The sequence below is a fragment of the Ostrea edulis genome, chromosome 9 (assembly GCF_947568905.1).
Source record: "Ostrea edulis chromosome 9, xbOstEdul1.1, whole genome shotgun sequence".
Taxonomy (NCBI): Eukaryota; Metazoa; Mollusca; class Bivalvia; order Ostreida; family Ostreidae; genus Ostrea; species Ostrea edulis.
Window position 1 is genome coordinate 31,750,072 of NC_079172.1, and position 18,353 is coordinate 31,768,424.

The window sequence follows — 18,353 nt, forward strand, 5'->3', positions numbered from 1 at the left end:
TCGATACGCTAGAGCTTGTTCTGCGTATGGTTTGTTTTTAAATCGAGGCAGACTACTGACAAACAAGCTGTTGGTACAAGAATTTGAACAATCTCATTTAAAGTTACAATGACTTATATATATATATTCATTTATTACATGAAAATAAAAAAAAAATTACTGGCAACACATAATGTCAATATTTTGTGAGAATGCAGTAAAACACGGTTATAGAGAACCTCCAGCGAAAAACAGCTCGTCATATCCCATGACTTTTCTCTCTCGCTATTTTCCTGTCATAAGGGAATAAATATAACTTCGCAATAAGCATGAATTCGTTATAAGCGTGTTTTACTGTAACTGTATGATGCACTAATGATCTGTCAGCACGAAATCTTCTTATCTGCTACACCTTTGTTTATTCTTCCATTCCGCGAGATGCTGCAGTGAACAGAAAAGCTTTTTTCTCCTTCTAGTTTGGTTTCTAAACTTTTTATTATGAAAATACAAATCAAAATACTACATAGTTCATAAAATGTAAAAATTTAAAAAAAAAAAAAAAAACTACAAAAAAAAAAACAAACCACACAATAAAAATAAACAAAGAAATACTAGTAGTCACCATTCTGTTTGATAGAATGTTCTCCGGCAACATTGAGATACCTTTTTCATTTTGATCATCTAAATATGTACCTTTCACACACACACACACACACACACACACACACACACACACACACACACACACACTTGTCAAAATTATTTTGCACATTTGTTACATATATAATATACACGCTAGTTAACTGACGGAGTAAAATTTGCTCTGTCCTTCATATAAAAACATCAAGGTTTAGAACAATATATAATAAATAACAAAAAGATTGTTCATATCAATAGATATTGTTGTCAATGACCGTCCATATTCCTATTGTTTTGCAGATAGATCTGGCTGTCCGTAAGCGGCCGGTTGTCCGTAACCTTGCGGTTGTCCGTAAGCTGCCGGTTGTCCATACCCAGGTTGAGTTGTTGTCTGGGGACTCATTACCACACCTTGTGTCTGTTGTTTCTTTTCTGATGGAAATAAAATTTTCAGAACTTAAGCAATCTAATAACGCCATATATAAACAACGGGTAATGTGTCAAGTATATTTTTCTAGTGTCTGAACAATGTGTTTTAAAAATAAGATGAAATTCATGCACGTGATTCTAGATATGATATGACGGATACACAGCGTAAGAATTCTGGTGCATTTATGAATATTCATGATAGCTTTACTAGAAGGCTATATTATGCCGCAAATTTTGGCGTCCCGACATGGTCATTATAACACGTTGTTAAATAACACACCTTCGCGCTAACTTAACTTCATACAAAGCGTCATTGTACTGTCAGAGAAAATGCCGTGGTGCGAACACCATTTTACACAACGCGTCATTGCGTGAACTCAACACACCGTCGCAGTCACAGAACACTCTTTTTCTTGGCTAGTACAACTCTACAATGTAGTAACAACGCGACGGTGCTTGTTCAAAGTTGTGGCTGCACGAGGATGCGATGTGTAGAACTGTGTAAGCGCGACGATGTGTTCAGCAATTTAGCGCGACGACGTGTTTTGTAACAGCGCACCGAATTCCAGCACGAGGGTGTGTTCTGTAACTGCACAACGACCTGTTGGAATGAGAGTACCAAACCCCCGTATGCGTAACCCAGACTCAGTTTACCCCAAGATTGAGCGGAGGTATAAATGTCTAGGTGTTGCGTGATTGGCTAATATTAAGAGTGAAATTATTTGGAATTGAAAGAAATATTATAGAGGTTCAAATTAATTGTCAGGATGAAAAATTATCGCACAAAATCGAGAAATGACTGAGGAAATTACCATGGTAGGGGTGTACTTAAAATGAAGTGTGTAATTTACTGCAGATTGCTATGTGTTGTAAAAAAAAAAGTACAAATATGGCCTATAAAAGGCACGGGACCCTATATATTTTTTGTCATTTTTTATCAACACTTGGAATGAACTTTGAAATGTTTGCGGTCATTTATTTAAAATCGATATAGTCAATTAGTGAGAGGGCCAAAGGTTAACACTGAGGTCTATAGGAAATGAATTGGTACTCTTTTCCCTGTTCCGTACCAGCGCGCGCGATGGCGTGTTCTGTTACAGCGATAGGGCTATGCTCTACCCAGAGTTCCGTGCACTACTCGCACTATACTTCTGTCAACTCTCAATTTACAGAAATCTTGTAAACGTATATAATATCCAAAATATATGTTCGGACTAAATATTTAGTCGCATTGTGAAATGCTTTAGGTGCAATTGAATTGATGCTTACTGTAAATTGTTTAAAATCGCTGTTTGGTACACATGTGTATATTGTATCATGTAGTTATAATGTTTAATTGTTAAAATTGTATATGCCCCCTGATCATGAGGTCCCTTGATTGGTGAATAAAAGATATATCATATCATTGTTCTGAGAAAGCGCAACGGCACAAAGTGTACAACTCAATTCCACTACTCCCAAACAATTCTCCATTTCCACAAGCTGTATTTATGTCATCGTCGCTAGCGAAGTTCTTACGAAGGTTGAGATGCCTGTTTAAGACCATTATCTAGACAGGTAGTTAAATCTATGATTTTTAAACAATGAGACCACATCGATACCATGAAAACTGACCTATAGCCATCAGATAATCGACAGATAATCGACAGACGCACACGGAGCAGGAAAACCCCAGATTGACCGAATTATATGCCTTTGTAACAAACCTTTTGTGCATTCAATTGTGAAAATTAACGTCTTTAATGAATGAAATGTGCGTCTTTGAAATACACATGTACTATTCTGCGAAACTCCTATGTTTAAATAAGTTGAAGTCATTTTTTGTTAATGTATCGAACAAGGGACCTGTCCATTTCACTCTAAAAGGTTTTACTGACTGAAGCCTAAAATTCTACTTACTATAACACACACAGCAAACAACGACACAAACGATGAGGACGACCAGGCCGACGATGGGACCGACGATAACTCTGAAATGAAAGACATCATTCAGTATGAAAAGATGAATTCTGGTAAATTCACTCAGGTCTAGATTCAGGTTCGTAGAAATCCAAATTCAAAATGAGGTAGGGAAGGAGGAGCATTTAAATTTACACAGATTTTCAATTTCAAAATTGGGGGGGGGGGGGTATGCATTCAAAACAATATTCCTACAATTTAAAAAAAAATTATATGTGAAGGAAAAAACTTTCAACGAGGGCGGACTTACTCCTAATCCTACGGACCTGATATTTATTTCTTGTATTCATACCCGATACTTAGGCAGGTTGATGATCCGGTACAGATGTACCCGGAAGGACAACACCAGATAGTTCCGGAACAGCAGTGGTAGAAAGAGAGAGGGCAGTCACTGTCACTGTCACATGTTCCATCCGGGTTCAGCGCTGAAAGAGAAGAAACAATTCAATAGCAAATCTTTGGGTCCTTCCGGCAAGCTCGGGAAAGGCGCCTCGAATGTTTTACGTTCCCCGGAAGTACGAAATTTGTACAAAATGGGATAGTTAACATTTCATTTACGTTTACTCTGGGTATATAACATCATTACTAGCAAATATTTACTTGGGAAAATGACAATAAATGATTTTATACAGTTGTAAAAAAGAAAAAAAAGAAAAATGGGGAGGGGGGATTACTATAATACAATTGAGGTAAAGTTTTTTTTCCGCTTGCCGGAAAGGCTCGAGAATTTTTCCGCTTGTCGGAAAGGTCCGAGAATGAAGTATTCCCTTCTCCGTGATTTTCACGGACATTATTAGAGTGTGCATGCATTATAACTATAGAATTGTTCACTATTCAAACAATTCATAAATCAATCCTGATACCATGCCCACAACGTATTTATAACGATTTTATAAAAGAAAAGAGTTTAAATGAAAGAACCCGATAACGTAGATAGCGCACGTTTAGTGACATGACACTTAAAAGACAATTTTTGTCCTCGCTCGTCATCTCATTGATTATTTCCATCCTCGGTTACCCATGGGTGTTTCTTTGAAGGAGCGTGTGTGGACTTAACACCGCGATCCGTGACATAATTTAGCACCAAATCACATCAAAATTTGAACTATATAATAAAATATTTTATTTGTAAACAAACATCTTTTAAAATATAAAGAAAGAAAAAATCACATTAAACTTGCATCACTCTTTCGATGATGTAACCATACTCTATATGAGATGCTTTAACGAGTTCTCAAATAAACTTTTGGTGTAGTGATCCACCTAAATTGACCCCACCCTATTTTTTAGAACAAGGTTTTTAAAGATACGACATTAGTTTCACCATTTTTTATCCTCTCCCTTTGGAAATGATCTGGTCGGTAGAGGGTTCGCTTTGTAACCGAGGGGTTGTAAGTTCGAGCCTCGTTCGTATCATGACTACGTCAAACCTAAGACGTAAACATAGACCCCCCTGTATTGATTGCTCCTTCGCCAAACGCTCGACATTTAGAAATCAGAATCACGGGTCTTTCGGATATGACATTAAAAACGGATGTCCCGTGTCGCGGCAGGCGTTGACACGTTAAAGACTTTAAAGGTTCTGAGAACCCTCAATTTTACGGCCCAGCTGGGCCCTTATTCACAAAATATCTTACGACTAAGATGGAAAAAAGAATTCTGTTTAATAATTAAATACCAATCACAAGGTCATAAGTATGTATTCAACTTTTATAAACCATGGATGTACTTTACATATTAATTAAGAAAGTCTACAAGAAATGAAAAATAAGGAAATTACAGTGTTTGTAAATTTTGATCTTAGTCGTAAGATATTTTGTGAATAGGTGCCCAGAGCGCTAAGCATAGGTCTTAATTTGTGGTACTTCGCCTACAACTGGTGACATCTCAATATGAGTGAAAAAATTCTCGACGGGACGTAAAACAAATAACCAAACAACGCTCTGGAAAGGACGCAACCCTTCGTTTGAAGAATTGTAAACCCCCTGTACACAAGAATGCTCTAGCTATGGTAAGTTTGGTTGAAATTAGTCTAGTAATTTGGGAAGGAAAAGTTTACAGACCGACGGACAGACACAGAGAGGTTGGGCAATAGGTGATCAGAAAAGTTCACTTCAACTTATAGCTCAGGGGAGCTAAAATTAACCTTAAAATGATGTCATTTGCAAACCAAACTGTCTTCTTTGAATTAAAACTAACGATCCGCAAAACCAATACACAAATCACAATTAACATACAAAGGAATGTACAAATGGGCGGCTCTTAAACTGAATTCTAAAAAGAAAGATTGTGTTTGGTGGAAACAGCGAGATTTATAGTATGTTACTTTTGATTGCCATGCGCGGATCCAAAGGGAAGGAAGGGGCAGGATCCATGACCTGTATCTTATTCTGTAACCCCGTACTCTCGGTGATTCGGTGGCTGAATAAACACCGCCATCCTCGGTGCACTCATCAGTCATAATGTCAGTCAGCGTTTGTATCATTATGTTCAGTGCATTGAAGAACGGTGGAGGAAAACGAAGAGAAAATAAATGGAAGGGGGGAGGGTCAAAGAAAGAATATAACACACAGAAAGTTAAACAAATGCAGATTTTATCAAACTGCAAAACGGAAATAAAGGGAGGGAGGGGGAGGGGGGGGGGGGTAAAAGAAAGAAGACGGCACACAGAAAGTTAAACAAATGCAGAGATTTTATCAAACTGCAAAACGGAAATAAAAGGAAAGCAATGAACGCAATAAAGTACAATAAAATATACAGTGTCAGGTAGTAAAGTATGTGTGTCTGCCACAAGAAAAATATTTAACACGGGGAAATATTTATCTTGTTTATGGTTACTTTTTATGATGTTGCATCCAGACTAAAAGTTTGAAACGAGGAACTGATAGGTTTAGTTCACTTCTTCAATTAATAAAAATCGATTCGAAAAGGAGCCCCTGTCTATGATGTGCTAAAAAATAAAAAGATAAAAACAATTCTTCAAATTTTTGCTTCTTTGAAAGAAGGTACGTAAAATAAAGATCATTATATGGTCCCTAAGTCATTATGGACAATGTAGATCATTATCAATGAAACAGATTATGGTTATCTCAAAACGAGTATCAGTTTTAACAAATGTCATATTCACAGTTTACAGGAAGGGCACCGTTCAAATTCTGAATTTCTCCAATTTGGGCAAACATTTGAAGGCTATTTCGCTAAAGAAACTATAAAGCATACACCTACCTACCCCTGGTTTATAAAGAGTGCAGAGTATAAAATAAGCAAACACAATTTTATGAAAGTGCCGAATGCTAGGAACGTGATATTACATCCTCGCTAGCCAAGGGTGGCGACGCTCCACGGTGTTGAACAGAGATAACCTTGGAGCGTCACCCTTGGCTAGCGACGATAACGACTTTTAAACATAAGTCAGATCCGGATAAATAGGCGGGGGTATTCCCCTTCTCATGCGCTTGTACGATTTACGCAGTCATAGTTATTTCATTTTAAAAGTATCTAAAGATCATTTTTTTATTCTTAAAGGATTGCAAAATTGAACAAAACAACCTTCTTTTTTTTTAAATCCTTTTGTGATATACGCATTTTAATGCACGTACAAGATGTTTTTAAAAGAACATAGAGGACTTGTCAATGTCAAGCCATCCCCCAAAAATAAATACAAGAAAAAATCTAAAAAGAAAACATGGTATTCGAATAAGGGGCATTAGCTGTCATTTTGGCTCCAAAAATTAGGTGTACTGGGCATTTGTTCGTAAACGCACAGAGCAATTCAATAAGGCCGAAAAAAATTTACAGAATTTTGTCTCCTTATTTTGTTAGCTGTAAAGTATCTAAAAGGACAAGTCCAGTGTAATGTGTGTATTCGTTGACAAGAGACTAAACTATATTTTAAAGAATAAATGAAAACGATTGATATTTAATACAATCATAAAAAACAAGTTCGGCGATAAAAAAAATAAATTGATAAATAAAAACCAGCAAATTCTATAGTTTTGCATATTCAGGTAGATATTTACAAATGCACCAAAAATACACTTTTGTAAAAAAAAAAAAATAATAATAAATGCATTAAAGTCGTTAATTCCTCTGTGGAGATCTACTCAGCGGCTGAACGTTCATCTTGAATAAACTACACTAAAACATGTTGACACCATATCACACGTGATTATAGGATGTAAACCGCCTACACCGAGTGTATAACGGTGAAGACAATTCATGCACGCCGACTCTAGACATATCAAAATGTACATATACATGTACACATCAAAATTGAAGCATAATTTCAGAATTATGAAAACCATTATTCTAAAGATATATAATCATGTTACCATTATTCTAGATATATATGTTGATTTTTCTCTTTTCTATCTGTTTTTCCCCCTATGGAATGTATACTCCAGAACCATTAGCCCCCACTACCTACTTTAGTACACTATTCGTGTGTACCGATCCTAGATTTGCTGACAGGGCAGATATCGAAGAAAGTTAAATTCAACTGTTTTTAATGCAGTAATACGTATTTAAATTGTATATCTGCATAAGAAAAAACCACAAAAATTTTAAGCATTTGTTTAAAAACAATTATTTAAAAAAAACACCAACAAAAAAACCAAAAAAAAAACAAAAAAAACAACCTTTCACTTGTTGCAAACAAACACTAATTCCAAACTCAGTGGGAAATTTCAAGAGATGGTTAATATATTTTCAACTTTTGAACATGAAATTTACAAGTCTCTTATAATTTAAAATTTGTACTGATTACAACCAAACTAATTCATTATATATATATATATATATATATATATATATTCCCAAGCAAAATTGTTTTTCAATCTTTTTTTTAAAAATTCTATTTACTTTAAATACATAGAATGTCCCTACAATAGTTAGTATAGCACTCTTACCGTTAGTAACACAGATAAACAAAACTAGCAGAACAGGCGCTATGAATTTGTAGACCTCCATCTTTGATATCTTGTGGTATATGTCACCGTAGCCACCTCTGGTTTAAATTTGTATGGAATTTTTTTTTATCGCGCAATGATCTACGCGTCAAGAAATTCAGGTGTGTCGTAGAAATGTTATGACGAAGTACCTGCGTTTTAACACGACGACTGGAGTGAATAATGTAATATGAAAAACAGCAAACAAATTTCAGGGTCAATATGATGCAAAAGGTACAAAGCACTATGTTTATATTCATACGAAATAGTGTTGAATAAACAGAGTTTTGAATGAACGTTAATTTTGCAAATGCATATACTGCATGTACTGTATTTAAGGTAGTAGATGTATAAAATTTAACGATAGGAGATTGGACAATTTTTAATGATTTAAAACAACAAAAAATTCCATTGTTATTAGGATGGAATTGAAATAATTCATACGATAAGTAAAGGATTAGAAGCCGACCTCGTAGGACCTGGGACTTGTTTGAAAGAGTTATCTACCATTGATGGAAATAATTTTCTAAATTAATAAATTATAACATTTGAACTAGTTCCAAGTCTCAGCTACTTGTTTCATAAATTATAAAACTGAAATACATGGTAAGGGGTATAAAAAATAGAAGATATATCGGTTGAAACATAACCTGTAATATCATGCGGATTTAGGACTTTTTGATTAATCAATCCTTCCACCACAAAATATGGTCCCTGTCAAACACTTTCAAAATTTGAATTGACACAAATAGGGTTCAGAAATAGATGAGTATTTAACCAGTAAATACTTAGTTTTAGCATCCTACGCAGTTGTGCGTAAAAGCTCAAGAGCTAACGTCCTCAATTTGTCAACAAGATTTCATCCGGGTAACTAATCCAACTTCTTATTTTAACTTCTTATTTCATTTTATAATTCTTACTTTCTTACATTATCTCCACTGCCTTTATTTTCCCCCCATATATTTATAGAGAAAGTTTATGTAACTTTTTACCAAGAGATTTGTGATTTGTATGGAAATGCAATTTCTTTGTAAAATACTAGGTGAAATAAATCAAGCAGTAAACATAATTTCGTAAATTTACTTTCATGATGGATTGTATATATTTGATAAACCCTTCAAAATGATACCATGATTACAAAACTCACACCTTCCAATTAATATAGATATGAAATATGACCGTTATGCATTGAATACCTTTAGAAATAAATTTCATTTTTGAAAATACATGAGGGTATGAACTTTGACGCTTTACGCCAGCATACGTTTTACTTCTCAGTCCTTATAGAAAATGGAGCTGGCATGCACGTTGCTGTTCACGCTCTCGTGTATATGGAGCTGACATGCACGTTACTGTTCACGCTCTCGTGTATATGGAGCTGACATGCACGTTACTGTTCACGCTCTCGTGTATATGGAGCTGACATGCACGTTGCTGTTCACGCTCGCGTGTATATGGAGCTGGCATGCACGTTACTGTTCACACTCTCGTGTATATGGAGCTGACATGCACGTTGCTATTCACGCTCTCGTGTATATGGAGCTGGCATGTAGCGTTGCTGTTCATGCTCTCGTGTATTTACAGATATGAAATTCACCTCTCATATTTACAATTTATTTTCATTTCTGTAGGAAATGCCCAGCTGTTCAAATACCGTAGTCGTACTATATTTATCAAGATTTATACGCATATTCCTCACATTCACGAGGAAATGGGTATCATTTCAATTGGTAAACAATAACAAAGTTAAAAACATTGGAAATGTAAATGATGAAATATAAATTCGAATTCCTTTTATCATTCATCACGGGAAAAAATCCTTTTATTATTCATCACGGGGGAAAAAATTCCGTGGGAATCCGCGCTAGAATAGGTCTAGGCGACAGAACTTCATTTCTATTATTACAAAAGTACGTACCATCTATCCTTCTGTGTTTAGTAAACCAGAAGTAATAAAAGAATTAGATAGATTACATGAGGAATAGGTTTTGGTTCCAGCTGACAAAGCTTGTAACAACATTGTCTTTGTTTGTAAGGCTCATTATTACAACTGTATTTTAAACGAACTTGGCATGAACTCCACTTTTGGTAATCGTACTTATACTCTAACTGCCCTTTGAAAAGATGAAATTCTTCAAAACCATGCTTCAGTTTTAGACACATTTAATATCCCAGTCAATGGGTCGAATGAATATGAGTTACCGTACCTATACTGGGTTCCTAAACTACATAAAAACCCTTACACTGCTTGATCTAGGAAGTGCTCTATACCAAGCCCCTATCTTCCCTCCTCACGAAAATATTAATAGCTGTGAAGGAGAAACTTCAAACGTACTGTGCGACTTCATATGCCATAAGTGGTGTAAATTAATTATTTTTTAGGTCACCTGAATTCATTCAGGTGACCTATTGCTATCTGTTTTTGTCCGTCGTCGTGCGTTGTGCGTTAACATTTGAACATTTTCAGCTTCTTCTCTGAAACCCCTGAACCAATTTCAACCAATTTTGGCATATAGCATCTGTGGGTGGAGGGGAACAAAAATTGTGAAATTCGTGGTCCCTGTCCCCCTGGGGCCTGAGGGGTGGGGCAAAAACCATCAAAATGAGTGTAATTTTAAAAAATCTTCTTCTTTACTCCTGGACATCAAGAAGGCAAACTGTGGGCATAATTATAATGAGCGTTGAGCCCTCTACCAAAATTGTGAAATTCATGGCCCCTGGGGCAGGGGTTCTTGTGTTAGGGTGGGGCTCTATTGGTCATATAGTGAAAATGTAGAAATTCTTTAAAAATCTTCTTCTCTGTCTCTGGGTATTAAGTAGACAAACTAATAGCATGGTAATGATGAGCAAGGATGCCTATTTATACCCCCCGCAACAAGTTGTGTGTGTGTGTGGGGGGGGGGGGTATACTGGAATCGGGTTGTCCGTCTGTCCGTCCGTCCGTCTGTAGACGCAATGGTTTCCGGGCTCTAAAGCATTATCCTTTCCACCTACCGTCACCATATCATATATATGGACTACCCATGGGATGAAGATGTTCCCTATCGATTTTGGGGTCAAAAGGTCAAAGGTCAAGCACACTGGACATCGAAGTAGCAATATGGTTTCCGGACTCTAAAGTGTTATCCTTTCCACCTACAGTCACCATATCATACATATGAACTACCCATGGGATGAAGATGTTCCCTATCGATTTTGGGGTCAAAAGGTCAAAGGTCATGCGCACTGGACATCGAAGTAGCAACACTCAGAAAAGAGGTAGTTTATACCTATTACCAACACCCTTTGGGAGATTGGGGTAAGCGGGGGGTATTCTTAGTGAGCATTGCTCACAGTACCTCTTGTTAAAAATTGTGAAATTCATGGCCCCTGGATCAGGGGTTCTGGTGCTAGGGTGGGGCTCTATAAGTCATATAGTGAAAATGCATTATTTCTTTGAAAATCTTCTTCTCTGTCCTTGGGTATTAAGTAGACAAACCAATAGCATGGTTATGATGAGCAAGGATGCCTCTTTCAAAATTGTGAAATTCATGGCCCCTGGGTCAGGGGTTCTGGTATTAGGGTGGGGCCCTATTGATCATATAGTGAAAATGCATTTTATTTCTTTGAAAATCTTCTCCTCTGCTGCTGGGTATAAAGTAGACAAACTAATGGTATGATGATGATGATCAAGGATGCTTCTTTCAAAACTGAAATTTATGGCCCCTGGGTCAGGGGTTCTGGTGCAAAGGCAGGGCTGACCACATAACTATTCAATGTTTCTTCCATCCAAAAGTAAAATTCTTATATTTAAACACAAACCTAATTCAAACATTGGAAGATTGTTACATGATACTCAGGTGACCTATAAGGCCCCGGGGCCTCTTGTTTAAAATGTCGATTCTAAATAATTCTAAAAACAGTGCGACATTTAACTCTGGACACGACAAAAGTCCGGAGTTTCGCCAACCCTTTTATTAAGGATACAAATAAACCCTTTACAAAAAAAGATGGGATTTTATGTCCACAAGACATGCACCAACATTTACACTTGTAACTATTGTAGTTTTTAAGATATTTCACCTGAAATCAAAAAATCCCATGGGATTTTGGAGGGATTTTTAATCCCACTTGGGGGATTTTCACTCCTACCAAAAATCCCATGGGAGAAAAAATATAATTTCTCCCATAGGATTTTAACTCCCATATTTAAATTCAAAATGGGATACAATGTCCCATAGGAGGAAATGTCCCATAATGAACATGAAATGGCAGTGAATATCCTATTTGAGCATGAATGGGAATAAATATCCCAAATAAAACACAGGATGGGGACTTTTATCCCATGCATATAGTAATAAAGCAGAAAATTGTATCTTAAAGAGTGTTGTTTGTCATGATTCTTAAGAATTTACTTGCAAGCTAAGGAATGACATTAACTTTATATCTAGTAATTACATTCCTAAATTATGTAGCCCTATACATGTGTTAATGGATAAATGTCTAAACAACATGAGAAATTAAATTATATTAGAGCTCTGCATTACTAAACTCTTTCCCATGCAATTTCAATTGTATACATATAACCCTATCACAAAAATATTAGAATAAAATTGAACGGTATTAAATTATGCAGTTAGAACACTAACTTATTTACATGCAGCTGTTCACATTCTCTATTTACAACCCTTTACAGGTCGTCAGGTGTGAATATTCACAGGAACCGGTATTTTTGTCTGTAATAATAATAGTAGGCCCTATGGTACCATCCCCAATGAAAAAAATAACCCAAAAGGAATGGCACCATTTCTTACTCAAAACTTCGCTTCAAAATAATTCGAAAATTCTGCTTTTATCGTCCCCACCCCAATTGTCATTCTGATTCAGTAATCCCAGTGCTTTTATTAGGGGTGTGTGGTATATACCCCTACTCTTATCATTATGTACAGGCTAAATTACCGGTTCCTCTGATATGTTGTGGAATTTTGGAATAGCCTGGCTTACAGTTACAATTTGTTTACAATATATTAAAATTAGTGTTAATTAAGTGCTTACGGGGAAATCTGCTACTGCTAGATGATGCTAAGTTGTTTCGTGAACCGAATCAGACATCTCCAACAAGATTCTCGAAGATTTAACAACACAAGAATCATTTTACAAAATGCATGCTTCGGTCCATCATTCTCCCTCTGACAATCACATTCATTCTGAAGTCAAAGTACTTTCTCCTATACCTGAAGCGTCAAAAAGACTTTGACAGGTAAATACGAATAAACGGTTAACAGACATCTCGACCCTAAGAAAGTTCAGTCCTGGATGTTCTAGTCCAAAAAGAAGTATGATCCAATCTTATGCATTCATTTATTACATTTCCGGTTGAGCAACACCCAAATCCTCTAGAGACATTGTTTACAGTTATATGACATTACCTAAATGTGTGACACAATATTAATCCACCCCTGCTCAAAGGTACACAAAGGGCATAAGCACCGAGCATAGACCTAAATGTTGCAGCCCTTCACTGGCAATGGTGACGTCTCCATACAAGTGAAAAATTCTCAAACAGGACGTTTACGTTTTTTTTGTTTGTTTTTTTTTAATTTTGTTTTCATTTTTTTAAATGTTAAACATGAAAAGTATAACTGAATCTGTGTTCACAGCCAAAATTTTAACCTTCTGGATGCAGGAATAAAAACAATATTTTAGCCTTCATTCTGTGTTATGTAAACAAAGACTGGAGTCTTTTTATGTTTACATTTAAGGTGGCTCACTACACCGGGAAATAGTTTCTCAAATCAGTACAAATAGATTTAATATTTTAAAAAAGATCTGATGATATACAATAAGTGTGTATGCCAAAAACAGCAAAAAATGCAAATTTGGATAAAAACATGATTTTCAAAAATATTATTTCAACACATGAACAAAAGACTGGTGGATTTGAGCTCAAGATCTGTAGTTCACCAGCCCAATGCTCTCTCTCTCTCTCTCTCTCTCTCTCTCTCTCTCTCTCTCTTGCCCAATGCTTTATTAATTAACCACTTAGCTATGGTGTTATAGACGAATAAATCGATCAATACAAATACTTTCCCAAAACATTTAAATCGCCATCTTGTAACATAGTGTCATAAAGCTTTAGTGTAGTGAGTACCTTAACAAACCAGTGAAATGTTTAATTTTGTAATTGAATTTTCAAAGCATCTTTACTTTTGCACATGCAATTTTACAAAGATTATTCAATAAAGGGTAAAAAAAAAAAAACAACACTTAAAATACTTGTTTTTGATCCACTGTAGATATTAGGAAAATATTAGATTCCTGGGTCAGAGAAATCTAGACATCATTAAATGATAATGAAGTATTGTATAAAAAAAAATTTTTAAAAAAAATAAAAATTCAAGACTCTGCAATATGTTTGCAACTAGGAGAAATGGTCACAAGCTATTTACACCCGCATCCCTCTTGGATCGAACCACTATAACTTTTAGGATAACAATAAATCCTCTCCCAACAATGTTCACATCTGCAAATGGCAATGAAGCATTGTACAAAGTTTCAAGTTTATCAGATAATCCATACAGGAGGAGAAGCATTTTAATGCACAATTTAAGACTTTGTGACAGACAGACTTACAGATATGGACAGAAAATACAAAAACCATATAATTATATGAAATGATTTTGCATGTAAAAAGTACATGAAGTGCACAATTATGATTTAAATGTAATTATCATTTTTATTAGGAATTTAGATGTCTCCTCTTTTTGCAAACAATTACACATCTATATATGAAGATGACATATATAGTGAGCATATAAAACACTCCTACCAAAAATGTAAACAAATATGTGCAATGCAAGTTTGAAAAATATGTATGTCTTAAAAAGTGATTGACTAGATATCAGGAAGCAAGCAAGCTCACTCCATGTTACTGTGCTACAACTAACTGAAATTCACTACATTATCCAAAATCCACCCAAAAAGAACCAAAACCTACCAACACTAAATACCAATATATATCCATGTGAGGTCAAGGTTTCAGGAGTGAAACAATGTGTTTTTTAAACTTTAAAATCATTATGTTTTACTTTTGTAGGATATTCATAATGTTGAAATTGATTTAAAGCAATCAATTTTCAATTGGAGATACAAGGTACATGTATGCACATAAATGTACCACCCTGAATCTCATATCATACCTTATTATAGCTGGCAAAATTATGAAATGAAATTTAATGTCACCACAGAATTTATAATTTCCGTTTCTTTCTCTCAATTCACATGGAGACCTCCTTTTTTAGAGTCTTATTTTCTTTTACTTGAATGTTCTAAATTGAAATCTAAGGAATAATAATCTTGGAAGAAAAATCTACATGAAAATATTTTCTACTTTGAGAAACAAAATGACAAACATAACTGTTTTAAATGTAAGTAAGAAATAGAAAAATAATTCAATTTAATGCACTTACATATGTAATTGAAAGAAAATTCCTTTGAGTACATGATTTTAGAATGAAAATAAGATTGATTAATATTCAATAAAGTATTTCAATTTCTTCAAAACTTCGATCTTCAGATGATTTTCCATCCATTGACACCCCAAATGTATGATCACACACATTTAGCAGGAACATATGTTCCTCAAATCTCCTTCACATAACACTTGACTACTTTTGAAATGCAATTTAAGTCTTTTTAGAAATTAACAAAGATGAGTGTACAGATTCATACCCTAGCTGTTGATGATTGCTAAAACTGATCACTACTCAAAACTCTGAAACAAATCTTTATGGATTTTTTTGTATTTCACACACAAACGCACACATACACGTACATGCATACACACATCAAAAATATCAACAAGACACTGACCTTAACTAAATACCTGAGTTATTTAGTTAAAAGTATTACTAACCTCAATATGAATGAAATCTATATAATACAGTAACTTTTCTTGCTCTAGGCATGCATTTATATGCTAAATTCTAATATTCAGTAGAAGTATAATACATGTATAAGGTGTAATTCATTCCCCCAAAAGCGTCTATACTGATGAAACATTTTACAATTATAAACTTGATATACACTTTTAACACTATTTGGATCTGACCTTGAATCAGAACCCTGGAGTTGCAAGTGTCACAATTTTTGTACATCTTTCTGTTTTTCTTGACAATGCATCCATCATTTATAATATTCTAGTGTCAACAAAATTAAAGAAGGATTCTTTTAAATCATAAAGACATGTAATTACTATGACCATTTTTGGTTCCATCTATTTTAAAGCTAGTATCAAAACCTTTAGATTCTAACATGTATATATAAACTGTGTTTTTAATTATCAAATACCAAAAAAAAACCACCCAAAAAACCAACCAACTTTTAGCCATTAGTGTTTTATTTTGATAATTTAATTTACAGATACATGTATAAGTTGTCATAATGTCATTTAATTCTATTTTATTGTTGCATTCCTCTTCTTGCCCTTGTAAAGCACAATCTCATTAAAATAAGATCTTTGATCCGCTCCGTTATTGTTATAAATAAGATCTTTGATCCTCTCCATAACAATAACGGAGCGGATCAAAGATCTTATTGAAACGACATAACAATAACGGAGCGGATCAAAGATCTTATTTTAATCAGATTGTGTAAAGCACCTTAGAGTAATAAACTGTTTTATATAAGGCTGCATGTATATAAATTTTATTATTATTATCACTGATAGAGGTCATGAAATTTACAATTACCTGTTCCTTCTTTACCTAAAAGTATCAATAGCATTAAGGAAGATGTTATCTAAATTTAAATGTTTTACACATAAACACTATATATCAAGTTTGGTTCCTCCTGGAGTCAGAATTTCTACCCTAGGAATCATGATATTTTCAAGCTTGATGTTTTGTTTACTGTCACAACAGAAGCTGACCACTAGCAATAGGTCACATGAGAGAATCAATTGACCTAAAAATCTATTAATTAACATGATTGAAATGTTTTAATCTTTATATCCATGATAAGATATTCTTTATATATTTTATATTGAATTCAATTGGTACTTTGACCTCTTTATTTTCAAAATAATTGGAATTATGTCTATATACACACATGTGAGAGTTGGCCTCCATGTGTCCAATGAAGAAATTATGAATAATGGAATGACAAATTAATGATTGTCTAATGCTTACAGGGATGGATCCAGGAATTTTTGAGAGAGGGGAATTTTACCATTAATTTTGGTTATCAAGGGAGGGGGGTCCACCCTCAAAATGTGTTATTTTTACTTTATTTTAGCAAAATTTCCTGAACCAGCACCCCCTCTGGATCCACCACTAGGTTATCATTTACTCCTTCATTCTTGATTACAAACCTAAGGACAATAAATTGTAATTTCACATTTTTTTTTAATTTGACAATATTTCATTATCACACAACAGCAAAATTATGAAAGCATATACATGTACGTACAATAATAGCAAATTGATTGTTCTGACATATCATTTGATATACATATATATTCATAAGAAAATTTGAACTATCATGCATATTATAGATTATCAGTCATCAAGTTTTTTGTTGTGTTTTTTTTTTTTCAAAGTAATTTCACATTTTGAATCTTGCTTATTAATTGATATGTTGATATGGAATCAAATGACATGCATGCACGCAGAAGCTATGTGAAAAATGTCAGATCTTGTGTAGCAATTTGTAAACCCAATGATTACAAAGCCTATTAGTATTCTATATCAGTAAAAGAAAATCCTATTTTAATTCATATTTTGCAATAGATATGATAAAAGGAATAAGCATTTAATAATAATTATCAAAATCTATAGTATAAAATTGAAAAACAATCTCATAAAAATATAACATATATTTTACACATGCATTTTTGTAAACTTTACAAAAGGAACAGATTTCCCCCCTGAATTTATATAAAAATCAGTATTATGTCCTGTGACATTTTGTTATTATGCTTTAATAAACTTCTAATATTGACTTTGTCCTTGCATGGTCATTTTGTCCATTTTTTTTTTATATCTGTACCCAGGTTTTGTCTGGTGAATTTTACCCCAACTAATCCCTTTGTGTATAATACACATGGGATGTTCTTTACAGCTCAGCAAGCCCCTGACTTTGTTTCTCATTGTTCCTTATCTACAATTACTGGGTGAATGACTTTGTGAGGTTGTAATTTGCCATCTAATACTTTTATAAGCATTTCATATCATGATCAACATATCATGCTATTTCAGTCAATATTATAAATAATTCATTTGATACATAATATGTAATATTGTAGGCTTATATGGTGATATTTGGAAAATAATGGCAAAGCAATTCTCAGCATGAACATTGAAAATTATGTTGCAATATACATCACCCAATACAAAGACAAAGGATACATTTTAATTTTTACGT

General features: G+C 34.4%; 1 protein-coding gene across 1 annotated transcript; it reads right to left on the reverse strand.

Moving 5' to 3' along the window:
* Positions 1–455: 455 nt before the first annotated feature.
* Positions 456–8,121, reverse strand: LOC125658987 (uncharacterized). The gene is made up of 4 exons (XM_048890463.2): positions 7,914–8,121; positions 3,299–3,431; positions 2,947–3,017; positions 456–1,050 (listed from the first exon to the last, which is right to left on the reverse strand). Exons 1-4 carry the CDS (start codon positions 7,972–7,974, stop codon positions 905–907), a joined length of 411 nt encoding a protein of 136 aa, XP_048746420.2. The 5' UTR covers positions 7,975–8,121; the 3' UTR covers positions 456–904.
* Between the last annotated feature and the right edge of the window lie 10,232 nt (positions 8,122–18,353).

Excerpts from the sequence above, each read along its gene's own strand:
- LOC125658987 (XM_048890463.2), bottom strand. The coding sequence starts at position 7,974 with ATGGAGGTCTACAAATTCATAGCGCCTGTTCTGCTAGTTTTGTTTATC. Across the intron at positions 3,018-3,298 it reads TCAACCTGCCTAAGTATCGG|AGTTATCGTCGGTCCCATCG; the intron begins GTATGAATACAA and ends CTTTCATTTCAG. Across the intron at positions 1,051-2,946 it reads TGTTTGCTGTGTGTGTTATA|AAAAGAAACAACAGACACAA; the intron begins GTAAGTAGAATT and ends TATTTCCATCAG.